General features: G+C 40.0%; 1 protein-coding gene and 1 pseudogene across 9 annotated transcripts in view; one reads left to right on the forward strand and one right to left on the reverse strand.

The window, feature by feature from the left end:
- CD226 (CD226 molecule) overlaps positions 1 to 25214 on the reverse strand; it is a 141847-nt gene that overhangs the window by 56002 nt on the left and 60631 nt on the right. For all 8 annotated transcript variants that reach the window (XM_032293884.1, XM_032293877.1, XM_032293882.1 and 5 more), the window contains exon 4: positions 11767 to 12111. In XM_032293884.1, coding sequence (XP_032149775.1) covers positions 11767 to 12111 — 345 coding nt within the window. The remainder of the gene's footprint in view (positions 1 to 11766; positions 12112 to 25214) is intronic.
- Positions 20116 to 22418, forward strand: LOC116561852 (annotated as a pseudogene). The gene has a single exon (XR_004273631.1). The product of XR_004273631.1 is annotated as a lysine-specific demethylase 3A pseudogene (transcript).

Here is a 25214-nt window from a genome sequence, read left to right on the forward strand (position 1 = left end):
CTAGTTATCATTCATCTTTAGAGCATGTATGTAATGGCTTGTATCTACTTGGCTGTATGAGAGAGTGAGATTTGTCTTTGCAATCTCTTAGGAGGTTACCTGTGATATGTATTATATTCTGATTTAGTGCTTATTCAATAGCAAAATTATTTTGTTTTCTACCGTTGTGGAGTTGTTTTCTGGGTAGGGAGGAGATTTTGTTTCTAATTATATTTCTCCAGCACATTTTTATCATTACTGTTGTTTAATCAGGTATAATTCTACATTACAGTGTTACCATTGTGCTTATCCTCAGGAAATAATAGGAAATTTTCCAAATGCTGCAGTGAAATAAACAGCCTGCTGTCTGCAGGATGCAACAAGACACACAATAGGCATGCTATACCATTTAAATATATTATGTATTTAGCTGTACAATATAAACTACATAAACATGAGAGAACATACATGTTCAGAATGTTTTAATATGGAAAATAAACTTTTGTTTTGGGGGCAAGATTTTAGAGGTGACACCCTCGTTATCCCTAAGGAAGAAGAGACTAATATTCTGATTACTGCAGCTCTGGTTTCAAGAAGCCATTCCCAAAATCTCCTGAAACTGATAAGCAACTTCAGCAAAGTCTCAAGATACAAAATCAATGTGCAAAAATCACAAGCATTCCTATACACTAATAACAGACTTAAAGAGAGCTAAATCAAGAATGAACTGCCATTCACAATTGCTACAAAGAGAATAAAATACCTAGGAATACAACTAACAAGGAACATAAAGGACCTCTTCAAGGAGAACTACAAACCACTGCTCAACGAAATAAGAGAGGACACAAACAGATGGAGAAACATTCCATGTTCATGGTTAGGAAGAATCAATATCGTGAAAATGCCATACTGCCCAAAGTAATTTATAGATTCAACACTATCCCCATCAAGCTACCAATGACCTTCTTCACAGAACTGGAAAAAAACCACCTTAAACTTCATATGGAACCAAAAGGGAGCCCACATAGCCAAGTCAATTCTAAGCAAAAAGAGCAAAGCTGGAGGCATCACACTACCAGACTTCAAACTATACTACAAGGCTACAGTAATCAAAACAGCATGGTACTGGCACCAAAACAGAGATACAGATCAATGGAACAGAACAGAGGCCTCAGAGGCAACACAACATATCTACAACCATCCGATCTTTGACAAACCTGACAAAAACAAGAAGCCATTAAGGTCTGTGCACAAGAGCAAGAGAGCAGGATTTGAGAGGAAGTGAAGGAAGGAGGAGCCTCACAAGGAGGAAGGAAGGGTGTGCTTGGGAACTTTTAGCAGAATCCTGGAAAGTTGCTCCAGGGAGTAGGCTTTTCCACACAGGAAGCATCCAGTGGGTGGATCTGGTGAGGACATGTGGATCAGGTGCTTTGCTGTGGCCAGAAGCTGTGCCTATGAGACCTGAGCTGTCATCAGGTCTCTTCTGCCCAGATGCTGCTCCTAAAGTTCCCCTAATCTGTTCCTGGTATGGATTTGACTTGACCAGCAACGAGCATCTCCCTTCCAGACCTTCCCGCCTGCTACCTGACTGCCTGTCCCTCATGGCACTGTGTGGACAGCCTGCCTCACATGACTCCATGTTGTACACAGCCCCTGTAAAAAAGACAGGGAGGTAGAGGAGAACTTCCCCGCACAGCACTGGTGTCAGCTGAAGTATCCAGAGCTGAAATAAAACAGTGGGAGACCACGTACCCCCACTCCTTTGCCTAAACTTGCTCTAGATGTTGGTTCAGCCTGAAACCTATAGCTTGTATAAACCTCCTGAAGAAGGACGCTCTGCAGCTCCACAGTCACCAGCTTCCGTTGTGATGAGTCTCCTGAAGAGAGTAGTTTTTATCTTCCACTTTGTGCAGAAAAGTAGTGCTGGGGCCAAGAATAAGAACTCTGAAGCCAGTCAGCCTGGATCTGAATCCCCGTCCCTCCACTTATTACCTACAAAGCCTAAATAAGTCGTGTAAACTCTCCACACCTCATTTTCCTCATAGGTCAAATGAGGGGAGTCAGGCTGATGTGACAAATGAATAAGTAATTAGGAGTAAATTCTCAGAACAGCCACTGGCACACATAGATACATGCTATATGTGTTTATCATTTAGCGGCCAAGACAAGGCCTTGTGACACTTAATTCTTATAACGGCTACTTGTAACTTTTTCCTTGGGTCCTTAGAAAACTTCAAAATGTGACCGGGTGTGAAGGCTCACAGCACTTTGGGAGGCTGAGGCTGGTGGATCATCTGAGGTCAGGAGTTCCAGACCAGCCTGACCAAACTTGGTGAAACCCCATCTCTACTAAAAATACAAACATTAGCTGGGTGTGGTGGTGGCCGCCTGTAATCCCAGCTGCTCGGGAGTGTAAGGCAGAAGAAACACTTTTGAACCGGGAGGAGGAGGTAGCAGTGAGCCGAGATCGCGCCATTGCACTCCAGCCTGGGCGGAAGAGCAAGACCTTGTCTCAAAAAACATAAAACTAAAAATAAAAACAATATTTTTAAAACTTCAAAATGCAAACTATATATAGCATTTACACAGACTGTATCTAAAGGTGTTACAAATGTTATACAGATCTTTTCGGAATATGAACTTCAGCAAGCCTTAGGCTGAATATTTACCTCCAAATATTCTATCCAATTTTAAACCATTTTATGAAAAAAAATCACTAAATGCTCTACAAAACATGATAGCCTACGCCTGGCTATAAGAAATAATAACTAGGAATAATTTCAAAATCTGCCGCTTTATGCTCTAGAGTTTAATTACCCATCTCATTGTTCTTTTTTAAAAAGAGCCAATAATTTAAAAAGGAATCACATGATCAGATTTCAGAACTGATTATCTGCTGGATAAGGAAGAGAAAATAGTAGTCAATATAAAAGCAAAACGACTCGTTTTGATTAAACTATTTGGGATTTGGCATGTGTGCATGTTAAGTGTGGTTGTAAAATTGCCCGCACCATCATGTGTATTTGTTGAGTGTTTACCATATGGCAGGCTGCAAAATAAACTTGTTACTCTTACACACTTACACACACACACAAACACACACATGCACACACACACAAAATTTAAAGAGTGAATAATCAATCCTAATGCTATACATAAGAAGTGAAAACTCAAAATACAATAAAATCAGGATACTTCATGAGCCTGTATTTCTACATGTATAAATTTGCCTCCCATGGGTTCATCTGCACTTTGCATCCTACAGAAAATGCCCCACCCTTTGTTAATGAAATTTTCTCATCTCAATATCTACTTTTCATTTTGCCTATGTCCATCATCATCACCATAAGGTTTTTTCTTTTCACTCACTGTCCAACATAGCTAAAGCCACGTTCCACCAATCCAACTGAGAGTATTACCATTTCAACTTGATACCTGTGAAAGAATCTCTCCCTCTGATTTAATTAATTAAAACATCACTCACGTCTAAAGGATTGTGAACACCATGCTACTCTGAATTCTACCAAAGTTAAAAACATTGAATTAATCCTGGAAATAAATTTTAGAGTGCTCAATGAAGATTGCAAAATATTTATTTTATAAAAGTTGCATCTAAAACCTTATATTCCTCTGTTGAATAAATGTATTTTTAAATCCCTGAGTCATTTTAGTATAAATAATAATTTGAAGATACAAACTGGAGTTCAAATCTACCTCTACTTATGACAGATATGTTTTCTTCTTCATTTTCCATCCTCTTAAATAACATAGTCCTCCACAAACCCAGTACGCTGCCTTTGACTATTTATCAGAAGTCATGTCAGTAATGTTTGAAATACTTCAGATGAAGTTCAAAGTAATCAACTGATAGCGTTATAATACTTAAATCAGAATTTCTACTAAGAATGAAATGCTATTAATCTTATAAGAAGAACTTTTTTATTTTTACATTTTAAGTAATTTCTACTTGCCTTTGGAGAAATCTTTGCACAATCATTTATGTTCAGTTTTTAATAAGGCTCTAAGAGACTACCTTGGGTGGTTAACAATTCCCAAGTGCTTTTTGAATGTAAATTCCATATATGACAATAAAGTATAAATGGTTATTTTACAGTCAGAGTCCTTTGAAAGGTATCAAATAATGTGGCCATGCATTGACTATTTTTTCCTTTATTTTTCTTTATTTTATTTATTTATTTTGAGGCAGAGTCTTGCTCTGTTGCCCAGTCTGTGGTCCAATGGTGCAGTCATAGCTCACCACAGCCACGAATCTTGGGCTCAAGGGATCTTACCACCTCAGCCTCCAAAAGCACCATGTGTAGATGTTAAGTGGGAAGAAAATCAGTACATTTGTCTGAATTTGAATCCCTACTTGTAGTCTAAGCTCCTAGGGAGAGAAAAACTTCATGAAGAGTTGAAAATTCAATCTGAGGATAAAGGTCCACCTGTAGAACAGCAGTTCCTAAGATCAAGTGCTTTCTAATTCTATAAACTTGCATTGTGTATAGTGGTGTTCAGTTAGAACTTGCTTCATGTACATGAGGTAGCAATATACAGTCAACAATGTTCTCCATATAATAGTGTCATCAAGTAAATTCAATGTGTGACCTTTTAGAGTTTCATTCCCTCTGACAATAACTTATCACTATTATTGAATTCAATAGCTTATTTTTCTACACGAATATAGTATGTATAAAAAATGATTGCAGCCAAACATTCTAGGTTTTTGTGTGTTCAAAAAAATGAATAAATCAATAGTAGGGCTTACAAAACAAATTAACTGACCAGTTGCATTTTTTAAATGCAGCATATCATTTAAAAAAATGATCTGGGCAGAGGCAACGGTAAAGTAAAGATGAAACGACATAATTGCCATGATTGAGTAATCAACTTACTTGTGATTTTGGAAACTATGTTTCATCTGGATACCCAGTTTCGCTGAGAAAACTAAATTGAGCTGAAAATTGTGGTTGATCTGTTTCAGCAGAGGCTATTTTAGCTTGTGAGCAGTGACATGGTGCTCTGGGATTCTGGTCGTGTGCCTCCATCATATAAATTAACTGTCATGGACATTTTACTTTCCATGTAGCTAAAGATAATAAGAGGCTGAGGTTCACCACAAAACATCATGGAAAGGGACATATCTGTCAGCCCAGTGCACACCAGCTCAGACAGTCCTCACGTCTACAAGCTTCATATCCATTCTAAATTCATAGGAGTGGGACAAAAGGTTCTGGATTAATAGAATCCTTAAAAAAAAACTGTCTTGTCTATAACCTGAAACTCTTCTGGAATCCAAATGGACTGGGAGTAAACTGGTTGGTTTTAGGCAGAAATCAAAAGCCAAGGAAATAAGTAACATTTATTTTCTTTCTTCAATATTTTTTTAACCCAACTCAGGAGCACAGAGTCTCAAAGTCAGTATCCTTCCCCAAGCCTGTATAACTACAGGCAAGATTTATAATCTGAGTATATAAGATGTATCATCTATATAGGACATATTACAGCACTCTGTTCCCCTATCCCTCCTCTGTGTCAATCCTATACCTCACATATTCCCAGAAGAAATATCTGGGAAGATTCTCTTAGGCGTGGTACTATGATTTCCTAGTGAATACTTTTATAATGTTAATTTATTAATCCCATCCTCTGTTCAGGTGACCAGCAATTATATGCCACTTATATTAAAAGTGCAAAATAAGAAAATGAAAGTTAAAAAATTAAATAGGCCTTTCTGGAAGTTATATGCATAAACAAAAGTTCATGAAAGTATTCTCTCGAAACATTGCAGTTGATCTATTGAAATTTCAGTTTCTTTGATCAACAATCAGTAAACCTCAAAGGTTAGACATTGATTAAAAAAAATCAGGAAACAAAAGAGGTAGAAGGCTTAAAACTAAAATGGACACAGCCCCTACTAAAATGAATAGAAACATTAACATAATTGCTCAAGAACATTTCCAGGGCATATTCTGAAAAGATGCTTTGACGGCTTTAAGCAGATGCCATAATCCTTAATCTCAATTAACTTCTGATAACAAGAGCCTGCAATCTTTGGCTCCTGTTTGGAACATTACAAATAGATGCAGGCCAGGCATGGTGGCTCACACTACCACTCTCAGCACTTTAGGAGGCTAAGGCAGAGGGATTGCTTGAGCTCAGGACCATCTTGGGCAACACAGTGAAACCCCATGTATACCAAAAATCTAAAAATTAGCCAGTCTCAATCAATCAATCAATACAAATAAATGCAGTTATGAAGTCACTCAAGGGTAGCAATTTTCAGACTATAAAATTTTGAGAAATTCAAGATGCTTAGTGTTTCAATGACAGGAAAGCAGTTTTCTCTGATGTGGAAAAAACATAAAGACATTGAGATCTGGCTGAAACTCTACAGGAAAGAAAGTAAATGTGGTGGAAACTTGGCAGGCTGGTTAGAAAAAGGAGAAAGTAGGAAAGTGTGACTGTATTGAGGTAGTGGAAAGCACAAACTGAGATTCAAACCATGCTGACAGCATCTCTCTCCCCTGTGTAGGACACCTTTGTGCCCCGCCTAGGTGGATCAGGGGCCCATGACCCATCACCGATCCTAGGACCAGATGGCTTCACCGATGAATTCTACCAAACATTCTAGGAACCAGTGCCAATCCTGAGTTTAGAAACAGCTCTAAACTCAGTTTATGAGGCCAGCATCACCCTGATACCAAAAGCAGACAAAGATGGAGGAAGGAAGGAAGGAATGAAGGGAGGGAGGGAGGGGACAAAAAAACTACAGGCTGACATCCCTAATGAACACAGATGAAAAAATCCTCAACAAAAATATTAGCAAACTAAATTCACCATCACATTAAATGGACTGTAGATTCTAATTGGGTCAGATATATCCCTGGGATGCAAGGATGGTTCAACATAGGTAAATCAATCAATATAATACACCACATTAACAAAATGCTACAAAAAGGCTGCACGATCATCACAATGGAGCATAAAAAGCATTTGACAAATTCAACATCCTTGTGTGATAAAAACTTTCAACAAATTAGGGACAGAAGGAACTTACCCCAACACAATAAAGGCCATCTGTTAAAAGGCCACAGCTAACATCGGAGTGAATCATGTAAAACCGAAAAATTTTGCTTTAAGATCAGGAACAAAGGTGGTCACTTTAAACACCTGTGCTCAACATAGTACAAGAAGTCTTAACCAGAGCCATTAAGCAAGAAAAAGAAAACAAAAGCATTCAAATCAGAAAGGAAAATGCAATATTATCTCTGTTTGCCGATGACATAATTATATATGTTTAAAACCCTAAAAATGCCACAAAAATCCTGTTTGAACAATAAATAAATTCAGTTAAGAGGTAGGATACAAAATCAACATATAAAAATCAGTTAGGTTTCTGTACACAAACAACAAACTATCCAAAACAGGAATTTTAAAAATCCCCTTCCCAATAACAATAAAAAAATAAAATACTTAGGAATAAACTTAACGAAAAATATTAAAGACTTGCACACTGAAAACTGTAAAACAACTTATTATTTCTTGATTGTTGTTTTGCCCTCTTTGCTCAAGAACCAGCAATGGCTTTGCTTGACAATTATATGAGATGCAGGTTTTCACTGTCAACACTTAATTTAGCCTACCTCATTCCATATTAATACAAAACTTAGACTCTCCATACCAACCTAGTCATTTGACTGCAGTCACCCATACACCATCTCCCCTGCATATTTGGGGTTACTCTTCATAACCTGTTTCACCCTCATTTCTCAGCTCTAATCATTAATGCCTCATTTGAACCTTGATGACCCTGCCTGAGTGGTCTCATTGGTGGAAGACAATCATACAAGGACACGAGTAATTATACTTTTCAAAGGCAAACAGAAGTTTGTTCAATGTTAGCCTCCCCCAGAAACTTTCTGGAAGAACTGATTTTATTTCTTTTTTTTAATTATTATTATACTTTAAGTTCTGGGGTACATGTGCAGATCTTGCAGGATTGTTACATAGGTATACACATGCCATGGTGGTTTGCTGCCTCCACCACCCCCATCACCTACATCAGGCATTTCTCCCAGTGTTATCCCTCCCAACCTCCTTACCCCCTGCTATCTCTCCCCTAGCCCCCCAATCCCCAACAGACGCCAGTGTGTAATATTCCCCTCCCTGTGTCCATGTGTTCTCATTGTTCAACACCCATCTATGAGTGAGAACATGCCATGTTTGGTTTTCTGTTCTTGTGTCAGTTTGCTGAGAATGATGGTTTCCAGATTCATCCATGTCCCTGCAAAGGACATCCTTTTTTATGGCTGCATAGTATTCCATGATGTGTATGTGCCACATTTTCTTTATCCAGTCTATCACTGATGGGCATTTGGGTTGGTTCCAGGTCTTTGCTATTGTAAACAGTGCTGCAATGAACATATGTGTGCATGTGTCTTAGAGTAGAACAATTTATAATCCTTTGGGTAGATACCCAGTATCAGAATTGCTGGGTCAAATGGTATTTCTATTTCTAGATCCTTGAGGAATTGCCACACTGTCTTCCACAATGTTTGAACTGATTTACACTCCCACCAACAGTGTAAAAGTAGAACTGATTTTATTTCTTTTGTCTTCATTCTTTTATAATCGATAAGCTTAGTTTAAACAACAGTAGTCTGCACATCATTTAACTAATATTAAAAGACTGGACAAATTCTTTCAGTGGCACCTAAAACACTTATGACAAATAAAGATCCAGAGGATATTAAGGAACAAAAATAACTGTAGTCACTGTCAATAAGCACGTATTCCTCTGCCTTGCTCATCAGTCCAGGCAAATTTTAAATTCAGAAACGTCAGTCTGAAACTATTTTATTCTACATTTTAGGTCATAAGTGCAAAGTGCAGGAAAAAGATCTTTCTTTTAATTCAGCAAAAAAGTCAATAGCAAATTTGAGTTCAGCTCTTGCTTCTGCCATTTTCTCCTCTGTTCAAAACCAAACAAGGCCTGGATACCTGACCTTTTGGTTGGCAGAGGTCGTCTGCTGAGTGGCCTAGTACTTGTCTGAAGATGAATGCAGGCGGGTAGGACTCAGGGGAAGAGCCCCTCTGTGTGTGTTCGTGCATATAAATATGAGAGTACTAAAAACCTCTCTTTTGGATCCAACACTATGTGATATAAAAGAAGTTGTTGAGAACTAACAAAAGTATGTACATCAATTTATAAAATCTGCCACAATCACCTTTCCCTTGACAGTTGAAATAAATTAAATCTGTTCCACATCTTCTTATATCTGTTTCTCTGCTTTAATCTCCACATTGATTTTTGACCAAAGAGCCTCAAGTCTTGAAATAATCAAATTGCACCAGAGAAAACACAAATGATCAGTTTTGCTTTGCAACTATTTTGTTATATTCAATCTTTCAGTTATTAAAACTGAAAAAAGGAATTAAACAGAAACACACAGTTAATGGCTGTCATCTTCTGTCAATGAAAACTTTTTAATAGGTCCAGTTGGATACAAGGTTCAGTTGACATTCTTTCAATTTGTCAACTGAATGTGAAAAAGCAACTGTTCAAAACACACGTACACTAACAATACTGACCGTTACATTTAGTCATCTTCATTTCACTGGCAGATTTTGACATTGTTTATAATTTACATACAAATAAATAGTTTTGTGAAAGAAACTTAGTCATCTTTGGACAGATGAATGACATTTTTACTTATTAGTAAGAGTTAAATATGGTTATTCAACCATATTTAAAATCTGTTACCTAAATCTCTCTAAAATCTGTTATCTTCATTTTCTCTATAATTTAAGATGTTTACAATTACCTTTTCAGCATATAATGGACAAGATCTTGTATGTATTTGAAAATGATCCTTCATGACATTTTTCTAAATAGAATAGTTTCTTGTCTTGGTCCCTAAAAAAGGGTCAGTATCTGCTTTCACTATTTATTTTTCCTGACCAGTTTCAACAAATACTTCTGTAATACAAGGTTTTTTTAGGTAAGAAATACTTTTTGTCTGTGTCTGAAGGAACAGAGTCAACATTTAAGATGTGGAGTCTCTGCTAATTCTTCTTCCCCCAAATATTTCACCAACCACTCATTTTCATTAAATTCTAAGTCCAATGAGTCCAATGTATGTCTCACCATGGTCCCTACCCCTTTAAGAACAACAAGGGAAGCTTGATGTGGTCCAAGGTGATTGTGTATAAAAAGATGCTATCTACTGAAAATGCTCTCCTTATTATACACAGAGCTGTAGTGGAGGCTTCCATTTACACAAAACCTTTTCTTCTGCATTTTCAACACAGGAAGAAATACCAGTCTGTAACATAAGCAGAGTCTACAAAGGGACCGCCAAAGCCTAGCAAGCCTTCGCTCTAAAAGTCAAGGTAAATTGGCTGGCTGAAAACATGTGGAACGGAGGGGGGAGGGAAGAAAAGAAAAGGGAAGGGAACAGAGTTAGAGAATGAAGGAAGGGAAGGAAAGAAGGAGGGGAGGGTGGGAGAAAGGGAAGGAGGGAACTGGAGTACAGGCCCCTACACAGAACTCTACATGGGCCTCTATATTTATACTTCCATAAGCGAAAAAAACAAAAAATCACTTTTTCTCACACTCATACAAAGTGGATCCAGGTTTTGTGGGGCCTGAATCTTACACAATTTAGGGCTTCATTGTGATGAAAGAGACAAATGCCTAATACACAAACAGTGCTGTGTCTTGGACGGGGCCTGCTCAGGTGGAAGGAAGGAAGGGGAGGGAAGGAAGGAAGGGGGAGCAAAGTGAAAGGCAAACATAAATTCTTTTCTCTTCCACGTCCTGACAGTGAGGAAGAGGTGGAGCTGAGGGAGCCTGGATGGCCTTGCTTCCTCTCAACTGTAATACAGGCTTCTACATGGGCCTCTCTATATTAGCACTTCTGACAGTAAAAAACAAAACAAAACAAAACATCACTTTTTCCTCACACTCATACAAAGTGGGTCTAGGTTTTGCAGGTCCTGAAACAAAATTTAGGGCTTCATTGTGACAAAAGAGACAAATGCCTAATACACAAATAGTGCAGAGGGGGCCTGCTCGGGTGAGAGCCCCAAAGGCCAATTTCACCAGCACAAAGACTATACTCAGCAAATGTCACCAAATATCCAAGTCAGTGGTTCCTATAGCATGTTTGGAGGGCCTGGGGATCCCTGTGTCCCTTCCGAGGATCTGCAAGGTCAAACCTATTTTCCTAGTAATGTTAAGATGTAACATCAGTCTGTTTCTGCATCCACATCTGAAAAAGACTGAGAGAAAAAACGAATCCAGTCTGCCAAACTTGCAACCACATTCTCAAACACCTGTTGACTTCCACTCAACGCAGCCCTGATTCAGCTGTACCAGCCTAGGAGTGTCTTGTTATTGCTGGGGTTCATGGGGATTCTAACACCTTATCACCACCATCGAAAACGTTCCTGTAAGTGGGAAGACAGGAGTTCAGCAGGTGAAACATGCAGGCTGGCAATACCATATGTTTTTTAGTCCTTTACCGATTTCTTTTTAAATTTCAGCACTGTGGCAGATAAGAATATTGGAAAGATTTTTATTGCTGTATCTGTGATTGATGGATTCACAAGACAAAGAAATACTAAATACTATAATAATGGCCAACTCATCTAAATTCAGCCATTTAAAAAAATGTTGACTATGCACATTAAATGGACATGTTTACCATAAATAAAAGCAGAGACCAACCCACGAGGGTTGGCTTCTTCCCTTTTTGACACTGCAAGATGTCTGGTACTCACCCTCGGCTATGGTCAATCTCATCACGAAGGTTTCGTTTTCTCCTGTGCTGGCCTGGAAGCGGCAGCCGTAGAGCCCCGAGTCTGAGGTCCGGGCATTGGGGATGATGATGAAGCTCTGCACTCCGTGGCTGCAGTTGTTCACTATTTCTCTTGGGAAGCTGGAGGTGAAATTTCCACCATGGACCAAGTTGCAGTAGGTTAAGAGGTCGATCTGATGGGGCTGTATCTTTTCCCACCTCACTTCCTGCACAGGCCACGTCATCTGAGGCTGACAGGTGAGTGTGATATTTTTTCCAGGTTCTGAGACGATGTGGCTATTTGGTGGCACAGCTGTCTCAAAACTATCTGAAAAGAAGAAGTAAATGATTAGACACAGGTTGTCAAATTTTGGGACGCCCAACTGGAAGATACCCAACCAACAAAATGATTAATGATGTTACCTGACACAGGTTCCTCCATTGTGAATGACCTCTTTATACCACATTTTTAGAAGAGGGTTTTTGTTTAAGGCAGGGCGATAAATAGAAAAGAGGATATGAATGTTCACACGTAGTCCTGTAAGTGTTACTTGGTTAACCATGTAGTGAGAAACACAGCCAAAGCCCCTGGTGCTTTTCTTGGCAGTGATCATATCAAGAGGCTGAATTTGCCAAGGAGACTGTTACACAATAACGCTGGGCTGGTGTCTCCAACACTGACCTTGAGTATCAAATTTCCAGATTATAATCATTCTGGCTAAGATTATGACAGTCATGAAAAATTCCAAATCATTTTCATCGAATACACACATGACCTCATTCTTCAGATACACAGGGTTGTCTTACACATGGATAGAATAGGGCCCCACATGTGGTACCAATTCTTGGTACCATGAAAGTCCCCAATATTCTCCCACCTGAGTCAGGAAGTACTCAGTAATTCCTGACACCATTTCTGAAATTCCCACCACGAAGTACTCAGTAATTGTCACCACATATCTAAGTCAGTGGTCCTTACAGTGCGTTTGGGGGACCCTCAGCATCCCTGTGTCCCTTTAGGGGATATGCAAGGCCAAACCTATTTTCCTAGTGATATTAAGATAAAATTCCCCATCTTCAATCCAGTTCTCTCACAAGTATACATTAGATATTTACAGAGGCTCTGCCAGCAGGTGGTATGTGTGCTTGAAAATTCTTGTGTTTTAAATTTTTCTCAATATTAACTTCAAATACAATAAACATGACAGATATAACCTACATAAACAAACAGTCACTGAGAATCTTCAATAATTTTTGAAAGAGCATAAAGGGGTCTTGAGACCAAAATGTTTGGGAACCTGATCTAAAGAATAAACTGCAGTATTTCTCAAAGTTAAGACAACCCAGCAAGGTAACAAGTATATCTATTTATTAGTGATGAATACCTTCTTACATCTGATAGCATCGCTAATGCCAACAAATTCTGACCTGCCGTTTCAGTACAGAGGGGAGACCTGGGCAGTAACGATGTCACAACGCTCTCTGGCACTAAGGGAGAAATGCAAAAAGTACAAAGTCATCTGTCACTTCAACTATGTGACAGTTTCACTCAAGGCTGGCCCAGGAACCATCGTCTTGGCATGTAGACAAAAGAAAAAAAGAAATAGAGAAAGAAAAAGAGAGACAGGAAGGAGGGAAGGAGACAAAGAGAGAGAGAAGAGAGAAAAGAAAAGGAAGGAGGAAGGAAAAGAAAGGAAGGAAAGGAAAACAGAGAAACAAAAAGAGATGTCACATTTCAAAAGCGAGAATGAAAGCAAGTCTGAAGTGCAGTAAGATTTGCTCTCTATTAAACTAGAATATCATGTCTACGATAGTTTCAGCTGCACCAAAAACTAGCTTCTCATCTTCAGCATGCGGTTCCATGTGTCAAAATGCTGTAAAGAGAAAACCACAGCACTCCAGGTTTCTCCTCTGCACAGCTGTTGACCAAAGGTAGCACTTTACCCACGTAACACACACCCGGAAAACATGTCAACTCTAAGTGATAAAGCAACACAAGAAAAGGGGAGAAAAGAGAAGGAAAGGAAGAAAATTCATAAAAAATGGGAAAACAGGGAAATAAAAGCTTAAAAGAAACAAAAGAAAAATTAAAATAAAAATTAAAACAGGGAAAGGAAGACATGAGAAAAAGAGGAAATGAGTGGCAACATAAAATCAGATGCCAGCATGCCATATGGAGAAACGAAAGAACACAAAAGAAATGAAAAAAAGAAAGCAAAATCAACTTTTGTGGGAGTCCTCTGGCCCCTGGGAAGTCAGAGGCAGTGTGGGTGTGTGTCTTCAGTGCTCACAGGCACAACTGTTTTGTGTTTTTCTTCTTCTTCTTCTCTCTGGATGCTGTCCCATTCAATCTCAGGAGCTTCCTTTGTCTGCCTATCTAACCAAAACCACGCTCTCAGAGAGGCCTCCAGGAACCTGCTGACTCAGGCATAAACAGGGGTCTTCTCATAGCATTATGCAGTAATGCTGGGCTGCTTTCTCCAACCCTTCAGTATCAAATTTTCAGATCATAATCATTCTGGCTAAGATTATGACAGTCATGAAAAAGATCCCAAATCATTTTCATTGAATACACACATAAACTCATTCTTCAGATATACAGATACCAGTGTCTGCATTTTCGCAAAGGACAATGCAGGAAGCAATGGGGAAAATCCTAGAGGGGATGCAGCTGTCTTTGGGGAGCAAAGTGCAGGGAAGTTACAGCAGAGGCTCCATGTGAGGACCCAGACCTGCCTTTCAATAGACAGCCTAGAGCTGAAAGAAGTGTTTCCCAATCCTAGAGCCAGGTGGTTCAGAAGCTCAGAGTAGCCCCTAATCAACCTTTCCTGACAGAGTAATTAGTTGGTGTTATATAAAAATCAAGACTTCTACAAGGTTGGCCGAACCTGCCTTCCCTCCGATGTTGTTTATGGCTTCTCAGATGATAGGCTTCTCCTCCACAGCGCAGTGGAAGGCAGCTCAAAATACCTCGAAAAGAACTTCCAGGAAGAACCCACACAAACAAGAGGACCCTGGCATCCTGATGAACTCGGAATTGGAAAGTGGATTCACGTAATACAGAGACCAAAATGTCGCAGTGAATTGGGAAGAAAAAAGTTTGATTTGAATAAAACAGAAACAAAAATAATAACAACCAATTTATACTTATATATAGCTATGTATTTATACTTAGAATAAACACTAAATAATACACTGTGTTGTTTTTCCATGATTTTTATTGTAGAATATCATGATGAAATATTCTCTATTTTGTATGTGGCTTCTCTGGCTTGACCATAGATCATTGCTGGAAATTATTTCAGTGCTTCATCACCTTTTCCAGGCGCCACTCATGCTCTGGCTACCCCAAACATTGCTGGGTACCTCTTCGCATCATGCCACTGTCCCTGCCCATCAGCATGTCCCTGGCTACTGACCTGTCCTCCTCACCATCCCCACTGTTCAACAGCTCTGCATGCAGTTTGAGCAGCTCTGCAAAATCCCTCACTAACCTCACAAAAGCCTTAGTCTTTTTACTGTCAGCTTCATAAGCCCAAGCCTTCATATAGCTAGACCTTTTTACACTACTCTGTCCTTAGCACCTAGAACCATGCTTGGCATAAAGTAGAGAAGCCAATCAATATTTTTTGGTTGAAAAATTTGCCAACCTAACAAATGGGAGGAAATATTTGCAAACTATGCATCTGACAAAGGTTTAGCATCAAACATCTATAAGGAATTTAAACAAATTTACAAGAGGAAAACAATCCCATTAAAAAGTGGGTAAAGGACATGAACAGACCCTTCTCAAAAGAAGACATATACATAGCCAACAAGCATATGACAAAAAGCTCAATGTCCCTCATCATTTGAGAATTGCAAAACAAAACCACAATGAGATACCATCTCATACCAGTCAGAATGGCTGTTACTAAGAAGTCAAAAATTACAGATGCTGGTGAGGTTGCAGAGAAAAGGGAACACTTATACACTGTTGGTGGGAGTGCAAATTAGCTCAACCATTGTGGAAAGCAGTATGGCAATTCCTTAAAGAGATAAAAGCAGAATTACCATTTGACCCAGCAATCACATTCCTGGGCAAATACCCAGAGGAATATAAATCATTCCAGCATAAAGACACATGTACGTGAATGCTGACTGCAGCACTATTCACAATAGCAAAGACATGGAATCAACCTAAATGTCCATCAATGACAGACTGGATAAAGAAAATGTATTTCATATACATCATTGAATACTATGCAGCCATAAAAACGAATGAGATGTTTTGTGGGAACATAGATGGAGCTGGAGGCTGTTATCCTCAGCAAACCAATGCAGAAATCAAAAACCAAATACCATATGTTCTCACTTTTAGGTGGAAGCTAAATAAGAACTTACAACCATAAAGAAGGAAACAACGGACATTGGGATCTACCTGAATGGGGAGGATGAAAGGAAGGAGAGAAGCAGAAAAGATAACTGTCGGGTACTGAGCTTAATATGTGGGTGATAAAATAATATGTACAATGAACCCCTGTGACACGTGTCTACCTATGTAACAAACCTTCACATATATCCACAAACCTAAGAGTTTAAAAAAAATTCTTTTTAATAAAATACAACTGTATTTTTGACTTTAAATACTTGAAAAAATTAATTCACAATTCACTTTGCACTCAAAGTGTAATGTATTTTTATTGATTTGGGGGAGATTTTTATCTATAACCCTAATATTAAAAATAGATTTAGAATAATATTAGTCATCCCTAAACGAATTGATAGCTCTAGGCAACAATCATCAGTGTCTGCAAATTCTCAAATGCCATTTATGTTTTTGCAACACTACCTTGGAAGTCATAGTCTCGTCAAAACAATCAAACCTGATGCTAATCAAGCCTCTAAATCTAACCATCAGTTTACAGAACTACAAAGAGCAGAAAAACGCATTAAATGCCACCATGGAAAAGCCTTGGGAACACGAAAAACTCAAGGTGACAACAAATGAAAGGTGGAGAGGGAAAGGAAGAAACCTACAGGTGAAAAGAGAGGTAAGAGACATTAAACAGTAACAACATGTAGAACCTGAAAAGGAAAGCTTCATAGTACTGGAGAAATGCGAAGTAGACATTTAATAATTTTAAGAAATTATTGCTGTTTTGTTGGGGGGTGAAGGTAATGACAGTATCATGTTTATGTTAAAAAGAAAACTCATCTTTTGAGATTCAGGCTAAAATATTTATAGATGACATGACGTAACAGCTGGAATTTGCTTCAAATTAATCAAGGAGAAGACGGAGCATGAGAAATGTAGAATAATACTAACCCAAAATCGATAGTCAGTGAAGCTACACAATGATCACATGGGAATTGATTATACTATTCTATTTTTGTATATGTTCGAAACTTCCATTAAAAAAGCTCCAAAAATATTTGTTTGTACAAGATTTGAGAAGCAAGAGAACTAACCAAAATTGAAGCCCCTGCTTATGAAAGGTACTTTACACACCCAATTTCTAATCCTAACAATATCATCCAATCAGTATTAATGTGCCTGTTTCACAGATGAAAAAAAAAAAAAATACTGAAGTAGCTTTTCCAAGGAGCTGAGCTGGCAAAGAGCAGGATCAGAAACACAACAAACTAATTTGGTTTTAAAGCTCATACATTTTTCATGCCAGAACACTACAAACTCTAAACTCTCTCCTGTATCTTTAACCTCCAATTCTAAATGGACTCTTCTCTCTCACCTCTAAATAGGCTCTTTCTCCCACTCCTGAAAACCAACGTTGGACCTTTTGGTGCCATCCGATCTGTGTTTCTTCTTCCCTATTCATTCAAAATTCCAGAAGTGGGTTCCTATCCTGCTCTGCCTCCTCCCTTCCCATAGGTGTTTCAACACACTCAAGCATCCGTTTCCACCTTCTACCAAGACTGTAAATGTCACCAATTGTTCTTGACCTGAGTGCTGGAGGTCCAGCCCTCCTAGAAATGCTCTTCCCCTTGGCTTCTGTGACACTGTAATTTTCTGCTTCTCCTCTCCCCTTTCTGACCTCCCTCAACTATCTCCTTCATGCTTTCTCTTCTTCTGCTGGTCCTTAAAAAAAAATGTGTGTTTTAGGAGGTCACTGCCCTCCCCTGTCCACTCACCATCCCTGAGTGAGCCCATCTACTCTCCTTGTTCAACCATCTCTGAGGTGCGGATGAAGTGAAATCAACGCCTGCTCAATCAGACCTCTCTCCAGGGTTTCTAAAGCACGAGACAATAACTTGTTCTTATGATGCTTCAAATAGACTAAAAATTAAACAGCCCAGCATTGCCCTAAGCCATCTGCAGGAGCACTATTATTACACTGGCTAATTAGAAGTGATGATAGTAGTTGCTTCACGTATTCCCAACTGTGCCTAGACTATGAATATGCTCAATTAAGAACTTTTCTACAAACTCTTAATAGTGACCCAAATAAATGCAAAATGAAATGTTGACTGCATGATGACTAAGGAGATCTCCTAAAGTGGCCTGAGATAAAGCTCTCAAAAATAAGCAAGTAAAAGAAATAGAAACATGAATTCCCAGTTACAAGCAAGCAACAAAGTCCAGAAAGTGGAAAAAATGATACTTTTGAAGCTCCTAGGGCATGCAGTGTGGAAGGACATATTGCGGACAGGAGAAGCAGACACAAAAGGCAGCATTTCCCAAGGATGCCTTAGCCTCCCTCATAGTTCCAGCTGTGACAGACAAAAAGTGAAAAAGGCAGTCACTGTGGACACTAAAGTGAGCTGTCAGGCAGCTTCAAGCAGGATAGAAACAGAAGCCTCTTACCCAGAATGCATCAGCAGAGGCACCATGCAAGCACCTGCCTATGCTGTAGACTCCCCGCGTGCATTCATTTCAAACATAGACAGCAATGACAGTATTGGATGGCACTTCTCTAAACAAGCTGCAATGTTCCCAGATGGCCAAGTTTGGGGATGTTACCGGTAGAATTGTATCCCCCAAAATTCCTATGTGAAGTCCTAACCTCCAGTACCTCACAACCTGATCCGATTTGGAAACAGGGCTGCAGTCGATGCAATTAGTTGACATGAAACCAATCATGCTGACACCTTCACTGTGGACTTTGGACTGCAAGACAACGCATTTCTGTTAAGTCCCCCAGCTTTTGGTATTATGTACCAGCAGCTCTAGGACACTAATGGGGAGTAAGGACCATCAGGACAACATCTTGGGTACAGTCTGGGTCTCGCCAACACCCATCGGAAGCAGCAAGTCCACCCTATTCACGAAATCTGCCGTCTTCATGACACTGCTTCCCACGCATTGCCATTTTCTGTCTTTCATTTAAAGTGCAGATAAAAGGTAAAGAACCAAACAAGATAAAAATAAGTGAAAAGATTGCTTAACTGAAGGCACAGATAAAGTGGGAAGAACGAGTTACAATAAACAGATAAAAATATAACCCAACAAAGCCATCATGAAGGAAAGGCAGGCAAGGCCATTTGTTGAAATGAAAAAAAAAAAAAAAAAAAAAAAAGAAGGGACTAGAATTAGGCTGCATGTCCTGCATGGCAAATCAGGATTCAGCCCAGAAAATCCATATTAACAGATTTGCAGAATCTCATCGAAAGAGTGATTCCCCTGTCTAAGCACCGAACAGCAAAGGACTTGCAATGCAGGCCCCCGGCAGGTTTGTGATTCAAATGACCTATGAGCTCAAGCAACTGCTGAGACCACCTGCCTCCCAAGCCTCAGAGCCCAGGCTGCCTCCAGGGGCAGCTTCATGGAGCTCCAGAAACTTGAGATTGGCTACCTGAAAGGTAACCGAGGGTCCCCATGGTATAACTTTTGTTTAAGTTGTAATTGTTAAAAAATAACTTTCAATCTGTCCACTATGGTACAATGAGAATGACCCTTTTTATTATAGTCAATATCATAAAGTTTGCTGAAGCACATGGAAAAGTCAAACTTTTGAGGCATTCTGCAGTTTCTCTCAACCAGAAAAATAACTGACTAATGGGATATAAGAATTTTAACTATAGGCAGTACATCTCTGAGGTCTCATAAAACAAAAAAAAAAAATCATAATATGGCCCAAGAGCATTAGTCGGTTTTCTACTAAAATATTACCAATTGGCCCCCCGAGTTAGACAAATTTAATGCAGACTTTCTGCATGGCAGGTTTGTAAAAGGATATCAAGAGATTAACACTGTCTCTAATGATTCTCTACTAGAGAATACACTGTTAGTGAATGATCCCTGGAGACTACAGTAAGCACTTTGTCCCGTAAACTCAAAAATATTTTCAGTATATTTTAAAAGCAAAATAATAAGCCTTGAATGAGTCTTTTTTTTTTTTTTTTTGAGAAACAAGCATTTGTGTTTATTAAACAAGGGGAGGTAAGTCAAAGCAGTGCAGATTCCTAACCAGCCCCCAACATTGTCTACCCACCTAGGCCAGCTGCCAAGGACTAGGAAGAGCAGTGGATAGGCCCCTCCCCACTGCCATGACCCCAGGGTGAGTTCTGCTGGGTAAGGAAGAGGACGTCAGCAAAGGACAGAGGCCAAGGAAGGAAGGAAGGATACAGAGCCACTGGCGAGACAGGATGGAGGCGATCCCTTGGCCCTTACTCTCAGTGGGGAAGGCAAAGCACCCCAAATACAGCCCCACAAGAGGAACTAATCAGGAATAACATGTCAAAAACCTTGTATTGGGGTGGAAGGAGGGTTTCTTGGCTGTCCAAAGTCAAGAGCAAAACCCTCCGGGGTCAGTCCTTGCCCAAAAATGCTGGTCCAGCCTCTAAGCCTTTGCCTCCATACCAAGTTCACGCCAGGGTGGAGCCTCTGACATGCAGATCCGGAGAATGGATGCAAGAGAGGTCCAGGGGCCACTTGCCTCTGTGAGATCTGTCCTGTGATAATTGCTTGCTGTGCTTGCAAGACCCCAACAATAAGAGCAACTGGAATGTGTTTAGGGAGTGCTGGAAACAAGGGCAGCCAGTGATGGTGTCTGGAGTGCATCATAAATTGAATTCTGAACTTTGGAAACCTGAATCCTTTAGGAAAGAGTTTGGTGAGCAGGAAGTAGACCTAGTTAATTGTAGGACCAATGAAATCACCACAGGAGCCACAGTAGGAGACTTCTGGGATGGATTTGAAGACGTTCCAAATCGTTTGAAAAATGAAAAAGAACCAATGGTGTTGAAACTTAAGGACTGGCCACCAGGGGAAGATTTTAGAGATATGATGCCTTCCAGGTTTGATGATCTGATGGCCAACATTCCATTGCCAGAGTACACAAGGCGAGATGGCAAACTGAACTTGGCCTCTAGGCTGCCAAGCTACTTTGTTCGGCCAGATCTGGGTCCCAAGATGTATAATGCTTATGGATTAATCACTCCTGAAGATCGGGAATACGGAACAATAAATCTTCACTTAGATGTATCTGATGCAGCTAATGTCATGGTCTATGTGGGAATTCCCAAAGGACAGTGTGAGGAAGAAGTCCTTAAGACCATCCAAGATGGAGATTCTGACGAACTCAAAATAAAGCGCTTTATTGAAGGAAAAGAGAAGCCAGGAGCACTGTGGCACATATATGCTGCAAAGGACATGGAGAAGATAAGGAAATTTCATTAAAAAGGTATCAGAAGAGCAAGGTCAAGAAAACCCAGCAGACCATGATCCTATTCATGATCAAAGCTGGTATTTAGGCCGATCATTAAGAAAGCGTCTTCATCAAGAGTATGGAGTTCAAGGCTGGGCTATTGTACAGTTTCTTGGCGATGTGGTGTTTATCCCAGCAGGAGCTCCACATCAGGTTCATAACTTGTATAGCTGCATCAAAGCGGCTGAAGATTTTGTTTCTCCAGAGCATGTTAAATACTACTTCTGGCTTACTCAGGAATTCCGATATCTGCCACAGACTCATACCAATCATGAAGATAAATTACAGGTGAAGAATGTTATCTACCATGCAGTGAAAGATGCAGTTGCTATGCTGAAAGCCAGTGAATCCAGTTTTGGCAAACCTTAATCTCCCTGCACATTGGAAATGAATTACAGGCAGCTGTTCAAACTCTTCAGGCAGGATTCCTGTGGACTTTGAGATTCATGTTACCTCATCTTCTTTTTTTAAAATGTACCTGACTTGTGAGGGTACTCTGTCTAACGTATATTTCTAATGTTTACAGACAGTAAATGTGTATATGTAGTAACTATTTACTGAACATGCATCCTTAAACTGACTTCTCACCTAGTATAGAACTTTTACCAGGGTGTAAAAACAAAACCTCTTATCGGCTCTGGAACAATACCTGCAGTTATTCCCCATCTATTTGGACAACTTAGTCAAATTGGGTTTATAACTATTAGGAATCGCTGCACAGTTTATTCGGGTTGTACTTTGTTTTGCGTCTGAGTCCCCTCTCCCTCATCCCTTAGGGTCCAAAAGAGCAATGCAGGAAGTGACAGTTAATGTTGCAGTTCTTATTGTATGGCATAGGACTGGCATTATACAGCAGAAATCAACTACTGCACAATTTATTGGGGTTAACCATCTTTAGTTAAATGGAATTTTAATTTAAATGAAGCTTTGCTAATTTTAAGTGGTAAGCATTTTGCATTAAAATATTCACATAATTTAAAAAAATAAATAAATAAAACGAGTCCTAGCATTAAATGCATTACATAAGCTAGTGCATCTACTCGTCACAGAAAAGTCACCCAGTTTGTGAATGGCAGAGACATTCTCACCTAGGCAGGGAGCCTAGGGAGCCATTTTTGAACCAGCCCTGAGAAGGGACTCCAGGGATAGCCAGAGTTTTCTTTTCTACCTTGCAACAGGGCAGGATCTCAGAGGCAACATCCGCTCCAAGGACGCCTCTGCTCCTAGATAGCTTATTTTCTGATGCCTTAACTCTTATAATTAGAAATCAGTTTCTGTACTTGTCCTTGTTAAAACGCATATAAAATTTTCAATTCCTGGCAGGCACCACCACATGAGTGTGAAATTGTCCATTAAGTTGTTTTCCACGTAGAAAGCAAGGAAGATCTTTCCCACAGGAGAGTGGCCAGCAATAGACCTGTTGTGGCAAAGGAGAAAGAGGAGAGCCTTAAATTATCCTTGTCCCTGCCAAGGTGGGTGCCCCGTGGGGCAGAGGGCAGAGAAGGAAAGTGAGTGGAAACGCGGGACGGGTGGGAGATTCACACAGAAAGATGCACTGCAAACCAGAAGCGGTGAAATTTTTCCTCCTTATTTTTCCTTCCTTTATTCATTCAACATTCATTCATTCATCCACAAGGCTTACTGGGTAGAAATAAAACACAGTCTGAGTTAGCAGGGGTACACACAAGCAGGAAATTGCCATAAAAAGACGGTAAGTCCTCCAAAGAACAAAGTGATGAAAACACAAACAGAGCCTTTAGAAATTTCCCATAGAGGCTCTGATGGCATCTGCAGAGACCTGAAGAGGGAGCTGAGTTTCAGAAGCAGCTACTACAGACTGTACTCAGCAAGTTCTGTCAAAGATTCTCTCACCAAACACAAGGGCATTTGCCGAAGAAAATCTATTTAGGACTCCAAACTTAAGCTACTCAATGGCATACTTTGTGCCTTTAGAGCATCTACTCCAAGTTCAACTTCCTTCCTCTTCTCACATTTTCTGACCATGTATTTTAGTATCTACTTCATTACATGTCTTTGGTATTTCCAGATGGCTTTGTGGAGAACAAGTAAGTAGCATTTGTGATGCATGACACATGAAAAATGACTAAGTACCAACTGATATGATGTTAGAAAGAGGAAAACAAGAAACAGTGCATGCATACCCTCACAATGTACTCTACACATATTACATACACCTAAATGTGAACTTACATATTTTGACTTCCACTGAAAAAAGATGTAATAAAATTAATTATAAAACTAAGTTTTAAAATACACTGCTCAGAAAATCAGAGGTTCACCATTGCTAACAGTGTGATTCCTATTCAATTAAAATTGCTCTGAAAATTGGAAGATAATTTCTGCAGGCATAAGACATGACCTATGAAATAGAAGACACTTTCCGTAGGGAAAGGGGAACACAAGGTCCTCTGGTCTCGCTCACCACTGCAAAAATCTCCAGTCAGGAATAGCAACAGCACTTAAAGAAAAGCAAGCTAAAAATTCATCCTTGCAGCTCTCTCCTGAAAATTTGAATATGAGCTCTATTTTGCCTGGTAAAATATTTCATGCTGTAACTGGCCGCAGTTAAGAAAGGCTAGGATTTCTTGAAGGGCTTAGAGTTTCAGACAATATTCGTGTTCATTGTAAGGGAAAAAGTCAAATGATGAATGGGAAGAATTGAAAGATGAGATCCTCGCTTTGGTTTCTCTAAGCAATAAGGTCCAAACACTCTGCAATGCAGGGAACTCCATAAAAGTCGAGCAGGGGCCGGGCTTGACTTGGACACTGAGCAGATGGTCTCAGGGTCCAGGGACACCCCCCGGGACCTTTTTGCCTTCTTGAAGCACCCCAGCTTCTGTGCTTTTCTTCCCTAAGAGCCCAGACCTGCCCCTCTCAGTTGAGTGCTGCCCTGGGTGGCTGGAGCCTGCCTTGCCTGAGAATGTATACACCCCAAGGGACCCTGATCCAATGACTGACCCTGGTAGAGTTTGCTTTTCCTGACCAGGAGGCTTCCCTGGACCTCGCTGGATACTGTGCCCTTGCTGGATCTCTCCTTCACTTTCCAACCTGGGTCCCCTGATGGGTTTCCCTGGGAACGCTTCCTTATAAGTCCTTTTCACATTTATCCTCCTCTCAGGAACTGCTTCTGGTTAATGTAACCTAAGGCAGGCACAATTGTAGAACTTTACCAAATTATACTTGCAGCCTAGAATCTAGATTTCCATCCGTGTGCCTGGAGCCAGGCTTCTAAATGTCTTTTTTTTTTTTTTTTCCAGACGGAGTCTCACTCTGCTGCCCAGGCTAGAGTGCTGTGGTGTAATCTCAGCTCACTGCAACCAGTGCCTCCCAGGTTCACGCAATTCTCCTGCCTCAGCCTCCAGAGTAGCTGGGATTACAGGCAAGTGCCACCATGCCCAGCTAAATATTTTTGTATTTTTAGTAGAGATGGGGTTTCGCTATGTTGACCAGGCTGGTCTAGAACTTCTGATCTCAAGTGATTCACTCCCCTCAGCCTCCCAAAGTGCTGGGATTGCAAGTGTGAACCATTGTGCCTGGCCCTTAAATGTCTTCTTGATAACATAGCCTGAGTCAATGAAAATCTGTCTCATAGAAGCAGAGGGTAGAATGGTGCTTACACTGGCTGGGAATTGGGGGAATGGGGAGAATGATGGTCAAGAGGGGTACAAAACCTCAGTCAGACAGAAGACGTAGGATTCTTCCTTTTTTGAGCTCTGTCACACAGCTTGATGAATATAAATAATAGAGTATTGCCCATTTCAAA

The sequence above is a fragment of the Sapajus apella genome, unplaced genomic scaffold (assembly GCF_009761245.1).
Source record: "Sapajus apella isolate SASKATOON/1434 unplaced genomic scaffold, GSC_monkey_1.0 scaffold30, whole genome shotgun sequence".
Taxonomy (NCBI): domain Eukaryota; kingdom Metazoa; phylum Chordata; class Mammalia; order Primates; family Cebidae; genus Sapajus; species Sapajus apella.